The sequence below is a fragment of the Mustela lutreola genome, chromosome 3, assembly GCF_030435805.1.
Source record: "Mustela lutreola isolate mMusLut2 chromosome 3, mMusLut2.pri, whole genome shotgun sequence".
Classification (NCBI taxonomy): domain Eukaryota; kingdom Metazoa; phylum Chordata; class Mammalia; order Carnivora; family Mustelidae; genus Mustela; species Mustela lutreola.
This window is the reverse complement of record NC_081292.1, coordinates 41,946,641-41,967,195: the sequence shown is the minus strand read 5'-3', so window position 1 is coordinate 41,967,195 and position 20,555 is coordinate 41,946,641. Positions and strand designations below refer to the sequence as shown.

Genomic DNA, 20,555 nt, shown 5'->3' with positions numbered 1-20,555 from the left:
TATGTTTCACTTAGGCTTTATAAAATAGCATAATAAAATAGCATAAGTAGGTATAAAGCTGAAACACAAAGAACATACATCTTTCTTCTCCCCCCCATACATAATTCTTTCAAATGTCAAGACGAGTGTCATGCTTCTTTCCGTACAGCCAAAAGATTTCTAAAACTGTATACCAGGGCACCCCTGTAAATTAATATAGATGCCACACGATATTTTAAGTTTTTAAGAGAAACGTATCTGTTAGACATAACACAAACTACTATCTCAAGATACTTTATATTTTCAATATTTTTCCATGACAGTATATCTTTGCAAGACCAGGTTTTTAATAGTTGTGATAAAAAGTACTATGCGAACAGCATAGTGGAAGAGAAAATGATACTGATGGTGTCCAAGCTTATTCCAAGGTTTGAGAAGATGGCAGTGTTCACAGTTACTCATGGTTATGACAGAAATTGTTATTAAGTTGTCTGACCCCAACTGTTAATAAACTTGGCTTAGGTGTGCTGTGAAAAAGTTACTGAAACACTAAAGGGCACCATGAGCTGAGAAAGTTATTGGGGGCATATGTGGCATAGGCAAAAATACACTAAAACCAAAGTCACTTCATTGTTCATTTTCTACCTAAAAAATTCTGTAAACAGTTATATATGAAAGGGAAAAAAATATATACAAACATACATACAAAGTTTGCATTTTTATTGAAATCTTGTGTTAGGTATCAAACAAAATCTGCTTTCTTCAGATAAAAATATTCTCTCAGATGTCTCCAGATAACTGCTTAGTCTAAGTTGGTCCTTTAATGTCTTATTTTACTTTTATTGTCCTCATGAAATGTTCATATACACTCAGGATGTTCCCAAAAGAAATTTTATCGTGTAAAGGATCGTACATGACGACCTCTACCACTGCCTCCACTAACAAACTTTCCTCTTGAGCCTCCACTGCCGCTATTTGCACTTGCCCAGGAAGGTCCAAGACCCCCACGACCTCTGGAAGCACGGTCACGAGGACTTGGACGGTAGCCTATAAAAGAAAAAATATAATTTTTAGTCATAACATCCTTTCCTTTCCCACTATAGAAATGTAATCTATAAAACTGAACTCAAATTAAGACAGAAATTACTCATTGCCCCTTGAAAATCCGTGTGCTGGTTCTGTGAATATGGTGAAGATTGCTGAACTGTCCACTTTAAATTAAATTAAATTGTATGATATGTGAGAACTGTATCTCAAATAAAGCTGTTATAAAAAAGAAAGTGCTTTGGAGCCAAAAGCTACTTCTGATCAGAAGAGTTCCGAACTTGATATAGTAGTGTTTTAGGAAAAACAGGTTACATGCTTACACACACAAGACAATATTGTAAATAAAAACAGAATATACTATATGAAGGTATCTCTATTATTAAAATACGTCGGTCAAAAAAGTACCTTAAGGATTGGCTTTCACTATTGAAATATAAAATAAAGCATGGGATGCCTGGATGGTTCAGTCAGTTAAGTGTCCAACTCTTAATTCAGCTCAGGTCATGATCTCGCAGTTGTGAGATTGAACCCCTGTGTTGGGCTCCGGGTTCAGTACAGAGTCAGCTTGAGATTCTCTCTCCCTTTCCCTCCGCCCCTCCTGCTCATGCTCTCTCTCAAATAAATAAATAAATAAATAAAATCTTTTAGATTACAAAGAATAGAGCACATAACTATGAAACTGCCCAGATTATATATATATATTCAGAATCCAATGTTGATTATTCCTAAAGGAAATACACATTGAGCATTCATTTGCAGATACAAAATTAAACTCCCTTTAGAATACTAAATCTATATTCGAAAATATTTTCTCCCAGAATGAGAGTATATGACATCCAACAATTTGAAAAGAAGGATTCACTTCTCTCTCTCAGCAGTATCAACTAGGAAGGATGTATACCTGTAGAACTAAGTGGCCGTAATGGTGGAAGAGGGCCCCTGTTAAAGTTGCTCTGGCCACCTCGACTTTCATTGTAAGTTCCTCGAGGAGTATTCTGAGCACTCCAACTGGAGCCTCTTGTTCCCTCCCGACGACTGTAGTTTCCTAAACACAGATAACACAATCAAGATCTACTACTTCAGTTGTATTACAAAAAACTCAACACTTGGGGCACCTGGGTGACTTAGCTGGTTAAGCATGTGTTTTGGTTCAGGTCATGATCCTGGGGTCCTGGGATGGAGTTCCACGTATAACCTAAAGTATAACTTCTACAAGTATACTCAGATAGTTTCTAAAAGTTTGAAGCATTTTTAAACAAGAATAATGTTTAACAGGGGCACCTGAGTGACTCAGTTGTTAATCGTCTGCCTTCGGCTCAGGTCATGATCCCAGGGTCCTGGAATCTAGCCATGTGTCGGGCTCCCTGCTCAGTGGGAAGCCTGCCTCTCCCTCTCCCACCACCCCTGCTTGTGTTCCCTTTCTCACTGTGTCTCTCTCTGTCAAATAAATAAATACAATCTTAAAAAAAAATGTTTAATAAATCACAGAAGCAAAAAACATCATGCAATAACTAAAAGCAGCCACCTTTAACAATCCATAAAACAAGTTTTGTGGGGTTTTTTGTTAATTCCATAACTGTAGCTTTAAAAAGAGGTAAGATTTGTGTTTAAAGCTCTGCTGTGCAGTGGTCGCCCTAGGTCCCATATGGAGGATGGCATTTTGAAATAAGTATGACACAGGTGTACAACGTTGGAAATGGAATTCAGTAACAGATAAAATCTTGACGCAATTTAAAGGAGATTAAATGGGGGTGCCTGGCTGGCTCAGTTAGTAAAGCGTGTAACTCTTGATCTTGAAGTAATAGGTTTGAACCCCATGTTGGCTATAGAGAGTACTTAAAAATAAAATTAAGGGGGTGCCTGGGTGGCCCAGTGGGTTAAACCGCTGCCTTCAGCTCAGGTGCCCTGCCTCTCTGCCTACTTGTGATCTCTTTCAAATAAATAAATAAAATCTTTTAAAAATAAATAAAAAATAAAATTATGGGGAAAAAAGGATTAAATACAACATCAAGAAGCAAGTAGATAAGGGACCCAATGGTGAACTACACAAAAGAATCCTAAGAGGGGTTGCCTGAGTGGCTCAGTTGGTTAAGCAGCAGCCTTCAGCTCAGGTCATAATCCCAGGATCCTGGGATTGAGCCCATGTTGGGCCCCCTGTTCAGCAGGGAGCCTGCTTCTCCCTTTCCCCACTGCTCATGCTTCTGCTCCTGCTCTCTCTCTCTCTCTCTCTCTCAAGTGAATAAAGAAACTCTTAAAAAATCCTAAAAAAATTGTTGGTAAGTGGAACTTACAGATACTATTCAGAATGTATAGATACTTCTCAAAAAGGATAAATACAATTCCCAATGTGAAAGAGAACATAATTAGCCAAGTGACTTCTTTTAAACTTATCACTAAACAGGCAATTAATTAAACATTAACTTAAAGATTTTTTCTATCCAATAAAGTACTCTGCAAATAGTTAACCACTGGTATGAGGTAGTAGCTTAATTGTAATAACTGAAAAATACTTCATTGGAATCATTTACATCTAAATCACTTCTATTCAATACTCTAATATGCCAATACTCTAAAAAGAAATGCTAAAAAGTCACCTTTTGAAGCAGGTGGTGTGAAAAACCTATTCTGACTGTGAAAAGCACCCCGTCCTCCTCGATTGCCTGAAAATCCACCACGAGAAGAAATCTTCTGTGATACTTTGAGTGGCCGTTTGGGTGGGGGTATTCCATCTTGAGGGACCACTTCTTTACTCTCAGCCGCAACAAAGTCATCCACGTGCATAGATGGTGGTCTGCTTGTGTTCTGTTTTCTCTGACGAAAAATATCATGGGGTCGTATACCCTGTCCAAATCCTCCCCTGCCCCTTCCTCTTGGTGGCGGCACAACATGGGCTCGTTTGGCAGGTTCAATGTATTCAGATTTCCCACTATTAAAACAAAAACACTCCATGAAAACTTTTTTTTTTTTTCAAATTTCCAGTGAATATGTAAGTTAAAGTTTGCAATACTGAAAAATCCATTTCAATTACTTCTTCATTCAGTTGTGTTAATGGTGCAAATATCTGTTACTCTCCAGGGATACACAACAAAACTAGCTAAGAATGGTACTCACATTCTATAGCTATGATTAACCATTATTTAAAATAATACAGCTCACCACTTGTTCAAACCTTCCAAAGTCTCATAAAGTAGAACAAGGTGACAAATGTACTGGGTATATCCTGGTCAAAATATTATCTTTAAAAAAAAAATCCAAACAATATTCATGACTCATGTATTACATCACCTTCCTTTTTTCTCTATAGTTATGTGGCTATCTTAAAGTACATAACAATAAGTAAGCTTCCATGACCACAATCAAGATCTTCCGTATAATAAATTTTACCTTGAAGTTATAAAGGTCTCATGCTTGTGCTTCCCAAGTTTGAATCCTTTAGTGGTCTTAGTTCTCCCTGGAGATGATGGCTCTGACAAGAATGAGCGCTCTAATTCTGAATGCAAGTCAAAGTCACTACAGCATTTTTCAGAGAGCTCAATTAAGTCAACCTTCACCTGTAGTCATAAAAATTAAACAAAATGAGAAATACATCTTACATTAATTACTAATGTAACATTCTATTACAGGAATTTGTATTTCCTATAGATCATATTTAACTCTCATAATAAATAAATTATAGGTCTGCTCCTTTCCCTCATCCTTTCTTTTTTTTTTTTTAAGATTTTAAGTAATCGTTACACCCAACATGCATGCTCTGCCAGCTAAGCCAGTCAGGCATCCCTTTCCTTCGTCTTTTCAAAAAGCAACATCATTGGTAGTTAAAGAAAAAAATCTTAGGAATTCAGATGAATTTTGGGGTGGGGTAGAGTGGCATTTCTCCCCAAAGAAGGGCTGTCTGCTGTCTGACAGGAACTCAGGATTTATCTATATAAATTAACAAAGTAGCATCTCCAAAACTCTTCCAAAACAATCTGAAAATAACATACTTTGTAAGCCTTGTATAGTCACAATATCTGTAATAAAAGGATTCTGTGCCACAGTTCTCAAAGTTCCCTGCATTAAGTGATGGTCTAATCTAAGTTTACTTCCAAAGAAATAAAAAATTATGTTTACTTAAGTCTTATTTAAATTTAGCAAACCCAAGACCCCAAATTTTCCAAACCATGTAAAGTTCTAATCTTCATCGCAAGATAGTTGTGTTTCGACATAAAAGTTATGAAACAACAACTTCTAACACAAATATTTTCGATCTGTGATACTAAATATGGTAGCCACTAACCACACATGCCTATTTAAATTAATTAAAATTAAATAAAAAATAATATTCAGTTTCTTAGTTATATCAGCAACATTTCATTACTCAACAGTCACTTAAGATTAATGGCTACTATACTGGACAGCGCAGGTTATTGAATATTTCTGTTACTGCATAAAGTTCTATTGGACAGAGCAGTTCTAAAAAAATCATTGAACAATTTACACTAAAAGAGAAATTAAGTCTTGTTTTTAAATTTTTAAGTAAGCTCTACTCCCAACATGGGGTATGAACTCATGACCCCAAGATCAAGAGCCACATGCTGGAGCTGCCTGGGTGGCTCAGTTGGTTAAGTCTGACTCTTGATTTTAGCTCAGATTATGGTCTCAGAGTCCTGGGATTGAGCCCTGTGTCAGGCTTCCCTGCTCAGTGGGGACTCTGCTTTTCCCTCTGCCACTCCCCCTGCTTGTTTCTCTTGTTCACCCTCTCTCAAAAAAATAAATAAAATTTTTTAAAAAAGAAAAAAAAGAGTCATTAGGTTCTACTGACTAAGCCATACAGGCACCCCAAGAGGAATTAATTCTTTAACGCAATTTATTTTTTATTTATTTTTTTAAAGATTTTATTTACTTATTTGACAGAGAGATTACAAGTAGGCAGAGAGGCAGGCAGAGAGAGAGAGGAGGAAGCAGGCTCCCTGCTGAGTAGAGAGCCCGATGCGGGACTCGATCCCAGGACCCTGAGATCATGACCTGAGCCGAAGGCAGCGGCTTAACCCACTGAGCCACCCAGGCGCCCCTTTAACGCAATTTAAATAAAATCTTGTGCAATATTTTTTAAAAAGGGAAAGGAGCCTTCAATATATTAAATATACCTTAAACGTAAAGTAAATAATTCTTTTAGTCTCATATGCAATGAGATATGATAAATACTAATACTCTTTGGACCACAGAATATCCAAATATATTTATTTTTTTGATCAAGAAAAAAAAATACATGGTACAGTAATATGTAATAAATCATCCTCCCTAATACAGTCTGAGAAGCATAAATCAGAGTGCTTTAAATTTTAAATGTTTATTTATACTCTTACCTGTTCGCAGCATTATGTTCAAGAGCATTTGTACCTATACTAACAAGCAAGTTCTTTACATTTCCCCCAAATTAAGAGCCAACTGCCAAAATACTATTCCTCTCCTTAAACCCCAAATGAACTGTAATTTTGGGGGATACTTTTCTCTATTTTATACCCTAAAAATACAAGAAAAATGCTTCAGAGTACTTTAGCAAAAACATACTTTGTGCGTTAAAAAAATCTCATTCTTAAATATACAATCTAACTAGAAAGAACTGAGTGTTCTGGATACCATTAGTGGGTAATTGATACAAAAATAATGCAGTGCTTGTCCTCACATGGGCTTTTAACAGCCATACACTATCTAATTTGTTTTAGTGCTAACAATACACATAAAAAATGAAAAAAGTCAACAATAACTTTTTTCTAATATTTAATAATAAAATTATTTATACCAAATCCAGATCTGTATCAATCTCTTCAGCCTGAAATGGAGTGAACCACATGGATTTCAACTGATCATCCATGACATCAGCTAGCACATATGCAGTCCTAGAACAAGAGAGGTATTTGGTAAAACACTTAATTCCAAAATCAAATATTCCAAAATCAAATACCTTCTAAGCAAAATCTGTGGAAGGTACAATTAAAAATGCTACCCTCAAAACCATTAGCAAAATAAGTACTTAAAAACCAAGTTTATTATATTGTACCAACACATACAAAACTGTATTTAATTTTTCCAAATAATTCCAACAAACTGAATAGTCATTATGCTTCAAAAGTACAGTGCTTCAAAGATCAAGAGGCATATAACCTCTAGAACAGGGATCAGTAAACTATGGCCCCCATTCTGCAAACCTGCTTGTATATAGCCAATAAGCTAGAAATGCTCTATTTTTTAAAGTTTTTAAGTTTTTAAAAAAGCCATAAGAAACAAACAAGATGCTACAGAAGAATATGCAACAGAGGCCAAACATCACCTACAAAGCCTAGAATTTTTACTATCTGGTCCTTTACAGAAAAACAGTTCGCTGGCCCTCTTTAGACCCCAGTCATTAAATAGACATTATCTACTTAACCAGAAAACTGTTTATTTTACCTATTGTTAAACAGATTCTGGAGAGACTCTGGAGCTGAAAGTACTGGTTCTACATCCTGGTCACCAAGGGGTAAAGGATCGCCAGATGATTCCAGCATCTGCTTAAGTCCAACTACATTGTCCAACAAAGAATCCAGATTGTCATCATCTTTTGAATGTTCCTAGAAACAGACAAAACCAGAGTAAGATGATGCAGGTAAAACTTGGAACATTTATGCCCATAATCTACTGATTCTTTAGTAGAAAATGTTGTATTTTTTGATTACTAAGAAATTTGGAATACCATCAAAAACTTATCAACTTAATATTAAACATGTTCAAATAAAACAAACATGAAAAACATTTGTCCTTTTATTTCTGAAGAAGGGTAGCAGGGGGTACCCTGCATTCAAACAATAGATAATTCAAAAACTATTGCCCTCTTCCTTAAGATTCATATTAGTTCATATTAGTATGGAGAATTTCACCCCAATTATTAATTTAAAGAGTATTTCAAACTTTTTAAGTACCAACTGAGGGTTCACTATCTAAAAAGGCCACTATGAAAAACTTGTATAGTCAAAAAGAGAAGATAAATTTATCTTGGGATTGAACTGTTTTTATCTTGTTTCTATTTTTTTCCTTTTTTTTTTTTTTTTTTTTTACCAAAACAAGCTTCTCTAGTTCAAGGAACAAATTTTCTGGACTTTCTTCTTTGCTTTGTAGAAGCTGTTTTAACTCTGCAGCATTAATACTCATTGTCCGTGATGGATGAGCTCCCTCTACTTCCATGAGACCACTATCATCTCCACAACATCCCTGTAAATGTCACATACAAGTTAAATTTGAGAGCAGAGAAATTTGCAAAGATGCTTCCAAACTTATTCAGATATTTAAGCCATTTGCTGCAATCTTCCCCTCAATATTTTGGTTTTTACATTAATATAAATGGCTAGTTTTAAGAAAGTCAGCTCAAGACTGAAATACGTCTCTTTGAGTAAGACTCAAAAAATAAACAGGTAAACACACATACTCAATTGACTAGCAGCAGATTTCTCAACAAAAACATCCAATGCAAATACAATGGCACTTGCAGGACATGTAATATACTGACTGATACTCAATAAAATGCCTACTATAATAAAGAACTGATGGAACCTAAATTTATCTTTCTGGAGTTAAGGCAAACAACTAGAGAAAACAGTAACTACCATATTTATGGCTATATGCTGTCATGAAAAAAGTTATTATTTCTTGCTTTAAAAAGTAAACAATATAATATAATGAGTTTTGGCATGACAATAATTTAATATTAGAAAATTCATCCAGCTAACCAAGTCCTGATTCATGAAAATAAATCTATCCACATTGTCACATATGCTAGAACACTTAAGTAGTTCCAAATCTTTACAACACAATCTTATTTTATTATTTTTATTTAGGTCTAATTAACACACAGTATTATATTAGTTTCAGTATACAACAGTGAATCAATATTTGTATACATTGAGAACTAATTACTACAATAAGTCTAGTTACCATCTGTCACCATACAAAGAAAGCCGTCTCACAAAATCTAGGGTCAAATTTAGCACAATTTGAAGTATTCTGTATATACAATACTAACAGAAATAGTAATAAAGAATTTTTAAGAAGATTAAAAAAAAATACTATATAAAATTATTATTATTATTTTTTTTTTAAAAGATTTTATTTATTTATTTGACAGACAGAGATCACAAGTAGGCAGAGAGGCGGGCAGAGAGAGAGAGGAGGAAGCAGGCTCTCCGCTGAGCAGAGAGCCCGATGCGGGACTCGATCCCAGGACCCTGAGATCATGACCTGAGCCGAAGGCAGCGGCTTAACCCACTGAGCCACCCAGGCGCCCCTATAAAATTATTATTATTATTATTTTTTAAGATTTTATTTATTTATTTGACAGACAGAGATCACAAGTAGGCAGAGAGGCAGGCAGAGAGAGAGAGGAGGAAGCAGGCTCCCCGCTGAGCAGAGAGCCCGATGCGGGACTCGATCCCAGGACGCTGAGATCATGACCTGAGCCGAAGGCAGCGGCTTAACCCACTGAGCCACCCAGGCGCCCCCTGTATAAAATTATTTCAGGAAAATGAAAATGAAAATTCTATCAAATTTGTGACATAGTTTCAAATCAAATTCTATTCATTTGTCAAGCACAGCTATTTGTATTAAACACATGCTTCATATTAAATATACTGCTTGTATATTAAGTATAATGTTAATTATAAATATTTTATATAGTATAATTATAAATAAATATTAAATATAAGGCTTGTATTAAATCATACAGGACATTGTATCAATACTCTGGGAAAAAGATGGAAAGACATGCTTTCTGACCTATTCAGAAAGAGGGGTGGGAAATGGTAAAAAGGCCTGTAAATGATCTATGAAAAAGAAATATAATAACATGTTTTAAAGTGTAGAGAAAGAAAGTGATCTCAAAGGCTTCACAAAGAGGGATGAATTAAACAGGAATTATGAACAGATTACTTTTTTTTTTTTTTTTTTTTTTTTTTTTTTTTTTTTTAAGATTTTATTTATTTATTTGACAGAGAGAAATCACAAGTAGATGGAGAGGCAGGCAGAGAGAGAGGGAAGCAGGCTCCCCGCTGAGCAGAGAGCCCGATGTGGGACTCGATCCCAGGACTCTGGGATCATGACCTGAGCCGAAGGCAGCGGCTTAACCCACTGAGCCACCCAGGCGCCCGAACAGATTACTTTTATCGAGAGAGAGAGAAAGAGAGAGAGAGACCAAAAGTTAAGAAAAGCATCACAACGGGGTCCTGGGATCGAGTCCCGCATCAGGCTCTCTGCTCAGCAGAGAGCCTGCTTCCTCCTCTCTCTCTGCCTGCCTCTCTGCCTACTTTGTGATCTCTCTCTGTCAAATAAATAAATAAATAATCTTAAAAAAAAAAAAGAAAAAGAAAAAAGAAAAGCATCACAAGGAAAGATGTGTATATGTATGAAATTTAAGGATGATGGCATAGTATAAAATGTTTTCTAAGTAAGAAGTTGTAGCAAAGGTAGCTTTTTGGCCATAGAGTAAATAGTCTTGAATGCCATGCTAAAAAGTTTGGAATTTATTTAACAGATACCAAAAGTTATTTTAAGATGAAGGGACATGATCTGAGGTCTGATTTACAAAGATATGAACTCACACAGAGCTCTTCAGAAAATATGAGAGAAGTAAATGTTTGGAAGGAAACTGGAAAGAAGGCTGATGCAATACTCTGCAAGAAAATATCAGTAAAGGTATAAGAATTAATTTTTAAAAACCTATATATAAATTCTAGAGTGGAAAAGTACAGTAACTGAAATAAAAAACTGAGTAGAGGGGCTCAACATTAAAGATGGGTCAGCTGAGATGATCCACTTTAAGGAACAGACAGAAAAAAATGAAGAACCACAAACAAAACCTCAGAAACCTTCCAGGTACCATCAAGAGCATCATCATACATATAATAAGAATCCAGAGAAAGAGTCACAAAGAATATATGAAGAATTAATAGCTGAAAACACCCCAAATTTAATGAAAAACACTAATCTATACTTCCAAAAGGATCAACAAACTCTGAGAATAAACCCAAAGAAATTCATACTCAGACACATCATGATTAAACTATTAAGAACCAGACAGAGAATCTTTTTTTTTTCTTAAAGATTTTATTTATTTGACAGACAGAGATCACAAGTAGGCAGAGAGGCAGGCAGAGAGAAAGAGGAGGAAGCAGGCTCCCCACCGAGCATAGAGTCTGACTCGGGGCTCAATCCCAGGACCACAACCTGAGCCGAAGGCAGAGGCTTTAACCCACTGAGCCACCCAGGTGCCCCAAAGACAGAGAATCTTGAAAGCAACAAAAGAGAAGTGACTCAGCTAATCAAAGGGATCCTCAATAAGATTAACTATTTGTCATCAGAAACCAATGGAGGGGCACCTGGGTGGCTCAGTGGGTTAAGCCTCTGCCTTCAGCTCAGGTCATGATCTCAGGGTCCTGGAATCAAGCCCCGCACAGGGCTCTCTGCTCAGCAGGGAGCCTGCTTCTCCATCTCTCTCTGCCTGCCTCTCTGCCTACTTGTGATCTCTCTCTCTGCCAAATAAGTAAATAAAATCTTTAAAAAAAAAAAAAAAAAAAGAAAAGAAAAAGAAAGAAAGAAAGAAAGAAATCAGTGGAAGCCAAAATTTAGAAAGAAGACATACTTGAAATGCAGAAAGAGAAACGTTATCAACCAAGAGTTCTATAATTGACAAAACTATCCTTCAAAAAGAAGGAGAAATAAGACATTCCTAGATTTTTTTTATTTTATTTATTTGACAGAGCGAGATCACAGTAGGCAGAGAGGCAGGCAGAGAGAGAGAGAGGGAAGCAGGCTCCCCGCCGAGCAGAGAGCCCGATATGGGACTCGATCCCAGGATCCTGAGATCATAACCCGAGCCAAAGGCAGCAGCTTAACCCACTGAGCCACCCAGGCGCCCGATTTTTTTTTTTTTTAAAGAGAGAATTCACCACTAGCAAACTTATTCCACAAAAAATACTTAAGGGAGTCCTTCAAACAAATGACATGAAGGAATATTAAACAGCAACTTAAATCCATATGAAAAAATAAAGAATGTCAGTAAAGTATATATAGGTAAAAGGCAATACTATCATATATTCTTTTTAAATATTTATTTACTTATTTGACAGAGAGAGCATGCACACGTAGGCGGGCGGGGGGAAGCAGGCTCCCTACTGAGCAGAGAGCCTGATTCGGGACTCGATCCCAGTACCCCAAGTTCATGACCTGAGCTGAAGTCAGAGGCTTAACCCACTGAGCCATCCAGGCACCTGATACTAAAGCATTTTTATTTGTAACTCTTCTCTTTTCCTATTGAACTAAAAGACAACAAAGTAAAGCAATGATGCTAAAACTGTGTTGAGGGGTTCATAATGTATAAAAATGTAATTTGCATGATTATAGCATAAAGGAAGGGAATAAAGGTATACTGTAGCATTTTTTATATACTACTAAAATTATGTTATATTAATGTGAAGTAGACCGTATTCAATTAAGGTGTTAAATGTAATATTCAGGAAACCACTAATAACTAAAAAAAAAAAAAAAAAAAGCAAAAGAAATAACAAAAAAAATTAAAATGGGGATGCCCAGGTGGCACAGTTGAATAAATGTCTGCTTTCGGCTCAGGACATGATCCCAGGGTCCTGAAATTAAGTCCCACATTGGGCTCAAGCCCGCTTCTACCTTTGCCTGCCACTTCCCCCCACTTGTGTGTGCACACACTCTCTCTGACAAATAAATCAATCTTAAAAAAAAAAAGTTAAAATGGCAAAGTTGTAAATATCTATTTAACATAAGATACAATAAAGAGGAAAAAAGGTTATATAGGAAGTAAATAACAAAACACAGACATAAATCCTATCAGTAATTAGACATAAATAAATTGATTATAACAATCAAAAGAAATTAGCAGAATGTAAAACAAACACAACCCAACTATATGGTATCTACAAGGGACACATTTTTATGTATGTATGTGTGTAGGCTCCACACCTAACATGGGGCAGAACTCACAATCCTGAGATAAATAGTTGCATGCACCACCAACTAAAAAAGCCAGGTGCCCAAGAGACACACTTAAGATTGAAAGATACAAACAGACTGAAAGTAGAAAAAATATATACCACACAAACAATAAATAAAACATAGCTAAAGTGGCTGTACCAGTAATTCAAAATAAGAAAGAAAGAAAGAAAGAAATCAGTGGAAGCCAAAATTTAGAAAGAAGACATACTTTAGACATAAGTTATTACTACACATAAGTGTAATAACATAAGTTATTACTAGAGATGAAGAAAGACACTTTATAATAGCAAAAGCATCAATCCATCAGGAAGACAAACATGGACATATATGCACCTGACAAATAGAGCTCAAGATGCTGGAAGCAAAAACCTGACAGAAGTAAAAGGAGAAATAGACACTTCAACAGTAACAGTTGGAGACTTCACTCCCCTACTTTCAGTAGTGGGTAGAACAACTAGGCAGAAAATCAACAACGAAACAGAAGGCTTGAACAACAATAAACTAACAGGCATGTACAGTAGGTGCCACCAAAGAGTGGCAGAAGACACATTTCTTCTTAAGGGCACATGGAACATATGTTCCAGGAAAGCACATACCCTATACTGTAAAACAAGCCTCAACAAAGTATGATCTATGACCACAAAGGAATGAAGTTAGAAATCAATTACAGAAGGAAATGTGGAAAAGTCACACCTATATGCAAATTAGACACACATCTAAATAATCAATGAACCAAAGAAAAAATTACAAGAGGGATTAGAAAATCCTTAGAGATAAACAAAACCAAAAACATGACATGCCACAATGTACAGAGGAAAATTTGTAGCTATAAATGCCTACATTTAAAAAGAAGAAAAACACATAAATAAAAAGAAAATCTCAAATTAGTATAACCTAAACTTCCACCTGAAGAAATTAGAAACTGAAGAGTAAACTGACCTCAATCAAGTAGAAGGGAAAAAAACCAGTAAGGATAAAAGCAGAAATAACCAAATAGAGAACAGAAAAATAATAGAAAAAAATCAAAGAAGGGGCACCTGGGTGGCTTAGTCAGTTAAGCATCCAACTCTTAATTTCAGCTCAGGTCATGATCTTAGCATCCTGGGATCAAGCCCCGAATCAGGCTCCAAGCTCAGAGGGAACTGTGTTTTAGGATTCTCTCTCTCACTCTGCACCTCCCCCTACTCATGCATTCACACTCTCTAAAAAATAAAGAAATCTCGGGACGCCTGGGTGGCTCAGTTGGTTAAACAGCTGCCTTTGGCTCAGGTCATGATCCTGGCGTCCTGGGGAGGCTCCTTGCCCCGCGGGGAGCCTGCCTCTCCCTCTGACTCTGCCTGCCACTCTGCCTGTGCTCTCTCTCTCTGACAAATAAATAAATAAAATCTTTAAAAAAAAAAAAAAGAAATCTTTTTTTTTTAAGATTTTTATTTATTTATTTGACAGAGATCACAAGTAGGAAGAGAAGCAGGCAGAGAGAGATAGGAGGAAGCAGGCTCCCTGCTGAGCAGAGAGGCAGATACGGGCCTCGATCTCAGGACCCTGAGATCATGACCTGACCCGAAGGCAGAGGCTTTAACCCACTGAGCCACCCAGGCGCCCCCAAATAAAGAAATCTTTAAAAAAAAAAAATGAAGACACTATGGGTAGTAGCTCTCTATTTAAGCTGCCACATCAGAATATACAAAAATTAATGATGCTTAATACATTTAAAAAGAGTTTAGTAATTTCTGCTCTTAAACACCTTTTTTATATATCAGAAACTTGCATTTATAGTGAGATAAGGGCACAGAAAAACACTAAGTTCAAACTTTCAAAACACATCCTAAGATACTTTTGAACACAAGTGATTTTTTTAATTTACAATGAACTTTATAAATTTAAAAAATACACATATACACATAGGTACACTTACCATTGTCTCAGAGTTAAGAATTTGTCTCATAAATTCCAAAAATGAAGATGCAAGTTCACCTGTGTCCTTACTAAATGTGCTGACCACTCGTTTCAGTAAACTATGCAAAGCATTACTGTTTTTCCTTAAAGAACTGTAAATAAATAGAGAGGATATGCTTGAAATTTTAATGTATAAATCTCGCATAAGAAATAAATTATCTCCATTTGGTCCACTGTTCAAAAAATGTTTTGGTGTGGCTATGTACATAAACCATTTAACAAGGCAGTACCTAGAGATGCAGCCTTTTAAAATTAAGCTCCAAGTTCTTAAAGAAAACACTCCCCCCCACCAAAAGAAAATATTTAGCCCAAATATAGAGATATAACACTTAGCACAAGAAAATTCAAGGTTCCTTATTTTTACACTTTTTATAGCCTGAGGATTTCTCTAATATAAGGTTATAGTGGTCTCAGAAACCTGACCAGAAAGACTGATTTACATAATAACTACAAAAAAATAAGTATCTTTATGGCACTATAATCTGACAGAAGGAAATCAAGGGTATAGACTAGGGATCTACAAAGTTTTTATGTAAAGAACCCAATGGTACATATTTTATGCTTTGCAGGCTATGAAACAACGCAGTCTGTTTCTCTCTATACACAAAAGCAGTCTCAGTTACAACTATTCAACTGCTTGTGTAGTGGAAAGCAATCATAAACAATACATAAATGCTGACTATGTTCTAATAAAACTGTATTTACAAACACTGGTGGTAGGCTGGATCTGGCCTGTGGCCTAACTCCTGATACTGCGAGATTTAAGCATAGCAATCAATCATGACAACATACAGTCCTAATAAAATTATTCTACATACTTACACAGCTCTTTGTTGATCAACAGAGAATTTCAATGGCAAAGTATTCTAATATTCAATTGTGTCCTTTAAGTTGTAATACTTCATAATTAGTCAAAATGAAAATAAGACTATATTAACACTAAACATACAGTGTTTGTATTTGAAAAATGCGGTTGGATTCTGAGATGCCATCATAGAAGACTTTGGTAAAGTAATATAAAAGAGAGAAAGATATGCAAAAACAATGAATACTGTTATGCTGAAAACTAATTAATTAATTAATTAAAAGAAAAAAGAGAGAGAAAGATAAAGACTCCTGTTCTTGAAAACTTTATAAAATAATGAAATGGATAAGGCACAACAAATAGGAATGATATTAAATACAAAGACAGCTAATATGATTAATGAATAAAGCATGGGTTTAAAATTAGACTACAACAATTACTAGCTTCTACATACAACTTTAAGCAAATGAGCCTTACTTATAGGATCTATCAAAAACTGGAGCTCACTACATTACCTATTAGAATGTCTAAAATTTAAAGAACTAATAATACCAAAATCTACTATTTTTGTTGCTCAACTTGTAAAGAAGTTGTCTATAAAAAAGTAATGCACTGAAATTTTAAGGTGAGGGAAGTGCTCTGTATGCAGTTGTGGTGATAAACACATGACTCTATGCATTTGTCAAAATCCATAGACCTGTACAACATGAAACATGAATGAGGTTACAAGGAAAGGGAGAAAACTAGAAACAACATCTGATATTGAAGTCAAAATGTCAGTATACACTAATTTTAAAAAATAACATACACATAAATAAATACATACAAAAATAAATGTTGATGTGTATATGAATAAGTTAGGACACATGCATATATTTCTTCACTCTATCCAATGAAAAGAACCTAAATCAGTGATACAAGTTGAACAACAAAATGAATAACAATAGCATTAGATCATATGAAGAAAAAATTAATGTCCATAAGTCTATATTGATATAAATCCCTAAATAAGTAAACAAATGAGGGAAAAGTGATAATTCTTCCTTACAAAAAGGTAATAAATTAAAAAGGAATAAGAGAAATAGGAAATTTGCATTAGGATACCACAGTAAAAACTGCCACATGCCAAGATTCACTGATGAGTACTAAACTTAGTGGACAAAAGGTTTAAGCAGAAATAAGATATTTGCATAGTCTCAAAATACATTCTCTAAAATATTTAGTAATTAAAAGTAGATAATTATTAGGTTTACAGAGCAGAATCCTGACAGCACCTCAGTCAAGAGATCAAGGTGAATATCACCAAGAAATACTTGAGTGGATGGTGATAACATTTACTGGGATGAGCAAGACAGAAACATGCTTGAAGCAAGAATATCAAGGGCTCTGCTTTAGGTCTATTTAGTCTGAACTGTCCATTAAACAACCAAGCAGAGATGGCAAAAGATGGATGGGTTATTTGGAGCTTAGCAGAAAAATTAGAGCCAGAGGGAGAAAAGGGAATAGATTAAGACAATTTAGGAAAAGATTACCAACAGGAAAAAGACCAGAAACATGAATCCAACAAAGCCAAAAACATCACATAAAATGCTATGGCAAATGTATGCAAAGGGTACTTGTAAGAGCCAGGAATAGAGGAATCAAGGAAAACTTTTTTTTTTTTTTTTTTTGCTTTCTTGGAGGTGAAGAATATGAGTTTTAAAGGATATACAGTAAATATCCAGGCAAAAGGAAAAAGGTCATTCCAGAAGTAAAATGTAAAGACTATAATGAGAGACTGGGGACAGGGCAGGAGGAGAAGGAAAATTTGGATTTTCAGCAGGTGCTACCCACTGAGAGAGAATATAAATGAGGAGAGAGGTAGGACCCAGCACCACATAGTATTTGGAACATAAGTTTTCAGCCAATGTTATAAGAATGAATGAGAGGCACAAACATATGTCTCTTCCTCCCTTCTATCTCATAATCCTACATAATTCTACAAATTCCCAAGGAAATCTCCATAATACCCAGCTACCATCCTAGAGAAGAAAAAGATGAGGGCATGGACTGAGAGACTGGAGCAGAAATTATACTTGAAGTTTACATTATCTCAAATTAATTTTATCTCAGCCATTCCTCTACAGAATAAAAAACATAAAAAAGTATTTAGCCTTAGGGTCCATAATATCATACCACCATCACTTCTGAAGGACGAAAGGTAAATGTATCAACAAAGCAAATAGAGTATGAATTAACATCCCTGGAACAGTAAGATTCCCTTCTTAAATACTGTTAAGTTGCCCACATTAATTTGTCCATCTACTCAGTTTATAATTTTAATCTTAAAGATTTTATTACTAGCACACTTCACTGATAACAAATCTATTCCATAGATATAAATTTTTCCATATGAAAGAAATCACATCTTCAACTTTCTATAATTATCTATGAGTTAATCAATTTGGGGAGGGGTGACAGAGTAAAAAATTAAACCCAAGAATGTATTAAATTAAGCATACCTTTTTAAATGAAACAATCCATAATCATGCTCTGCAAGAAACATCATTGTTCTGACACATGTCAGTAAACAGTTGTAACTGCTCTCAGAGTTAGCTAGCACAGCTAGTAAACAGTCACAAATTGAGGCCATCAGTTCTTTGTTTGGTAGAGAATTGGAGAGCTGCTCCAGTTCAGAAATAGAACCTTCAGAAGAGTTTGGCAAAATAAGAGCAATGTCCTGTGAGGGAGGAGAGGAGTAGAGGAAAAAATTTACTTTGTTATCAATTAACATTTTTATATTAGAAAAACATACCAATTAAACATTAGGAACTGCCTCATCAAAATACTGTTACCTTACTATCCTAAATAGAAACTCAAACACAAAGGACTCATTTTGCTCTTCTATAAAAGGTAATACAAAGATATACACCTAAAGAAATAAAAGCAAATATTTTACTTTACAATATTTTTACTTTAAAAGAACATCTCATTCATTCATGGCTCAAATGTGGGGCCTGAACTCATGACAAGATCAAGAGCTGCATCTTCTACCAACTGAGTCAGCCAGGTGCTCCTGAAAGTTTTTCTTTTTGCATCATACTGAATGTAGTTCCTATCTTCAAATGATTAAGTGAACTACTTTTGGTACTAAAATATTTTAAATCATTGTATTATTGATTCATTTGAGTATTTTTTAATTTATAAAGAAATTATTCAGTGAAATAAAATTTTATTATTTGAAAGAGAGAGTGAGCAAATGCACATGAGGGGGTGTGCAGAAGGAGATGAAGAGGAAAAGAATCCCAAACAATCTCCCTGCTGAGCACAGAGCTGGATGGGTGGGGGGAGTTGATCTCATGACCTGACCCGAAACCAAGAGTTGGATGCTTAACCCACTGAGCCACGCAGGTACCCCACAGTGAAATAAATTTTAATAAGCATATCCATATTGGGGTGCCTGGGTCGGTCAGTCACTTCAGTGTCTGCTTTTGGTTCAGGTCACAATCACGGAGTCCTGGAATCAAGCACCACGTCGGTTCCAAGCTCAGAAAGGAGCCTACTTCTCCTTCTCCCTCTGCCTGCTGCTTCCCTTACTTGTGCTCTCTCTCTCTCTCTCAAATAAATAAATAAAACCTTAAAAATAAATAAATAAGTAAACATACCCATACTGCAATTTAAAACATCCCAGAAAGAAATGGAGCAAATAAACATTTAGACACAGTTTTCCAACTAAGTATTTCCCTCTAGTTTTTATATACTTTCAAAATTCAATTTTTTAAATTTTTTTTTAAGATTTTATTTATTTATTTGAAAGACAGAGATTGCAAGTAGGCAGAGAGGCAGGCAGAGGGAGAGAGAGGGAGCAGGCTCCCCGCTGAGCAGAGAGCCCGATGCGGGACTTGATCCCAGGACCCTGGGATCATGACCTGAGCCAAAGGTAGAGGCTTTAACCCACTGAGCCACCCAGGCGCCCCTCAAAATTCAATTTTTAAAAAATACTTTATTTATTTATTTATTTGAGAGAGACATCACAAGTAGGCAGAAAGGCAGGCAGAGAGAAAGGGGGAAAGAGGTTCCCCGCTGAGCAGAGAACCTGATGCGGGGCTCAACCCCAGGACCCTGAGATCATGACCTGAGCCGAAGGCAGAGGCTTAACCCCCTGAACTACCCAAGTGCCCCCAAAATTCAATTTTTTTAATGCTCAAGAAAGTTTAACCAACAATAAAAATTCCCACCACTCTTTTATAGAAGAGCCAAAGGCAGTAGATTTTACAGAAATATTTTAGGGTATGTCTCATTACCTTTAATCACTTCAACATACTACCCCCTAAGATTCAACATGGGCTAAAACTATAAAACAAAGTTTGAATCAGAAGGAAAATATATAAGATGAGGCCAAGAATGAGGTTTATGTGAACAGGGTAGCTAGGGAGCTACAGTGTCATTAAGATTAGTCACAAAATCTGAGATGGATTATATAACAAACACCAGTCAAATGGACATTTTAATGTATAAGGACTTCAAATATCCTGTCTACCAGGTCCCAAACTATTTTTAACCAGATTTTCTTTTTGTGAAAACAAGTCACACCAAAAAAGATCCTTCTTGACGTAAGTGTTAAATGTAACCAAACTGGATTTTTGTCAGCTGAAAAAAGGTAATCTTCCAGCATGGGATCCTATTAAAAATATTCTGTCTCGGGTGGCTCAGGGCGTTAAGCCTCTGCCTTCGGCTCAGGTCATGACCTCAGGGTCAT

The 20,555-nt window shown here is 35.8% G+C and overlaps 1 protein-coding gene across 3 annotated transcripts in view; it reads right to left on the bottom strand.

Moving 5' to 3' along the window:
- Positions 1-678: 678 nt before the first annotated feature.
- Positions 679-20,555, bottom strand: part of VIRMA (vir like m6A methyltransferase associated) — a 59,267-nt gene continuing 39,390 nt past the window's right edge. Inside the window, exons 16-24 of one of the 3 annotated variants that reach the window (XM_059166015.1) lie at positions 18,319-18,536; positions 14,972-15,104; positions 8,101-8,253; positions 7,456-7,616; positions 6,809-6,905; positions 4,411-4,577; positions 3,702-3,952; positions 1,928-2,061; positions 679-1,026 (exon numbers count right to left, since the gene is read on the bottom strand). In XM_059166015.1, the coding sequence (XP_059021998.1) occupies positions 808-1,026; positions 1,928-2,061; positions 3,702-3,952; positions 4,411-4,577; positions 6,809-6,905; positions 7,456-7,616; positions 8,101-8,253; positions 14,972-15,104; positions 18,319-18,536 (1,533 nt within the window). In that variant the 3' untranslated portion in view covers positions 679-807. Of the gene's footprint in view, positions 1,027-1,927; positions 2,072-3,620; positions 3,953-4,410; positions 4,578-6,808; positions 6,906-7,455; positions 7,617-8,100; positions 8,254-14,971; positions 15,105-18,318; positions 18,537-20,555 lie in introns of all 3 variants that reach the window. The other 2 variants (XM_059166013.1, XM_059166014.1) reach the window with 2 other exon arrangements.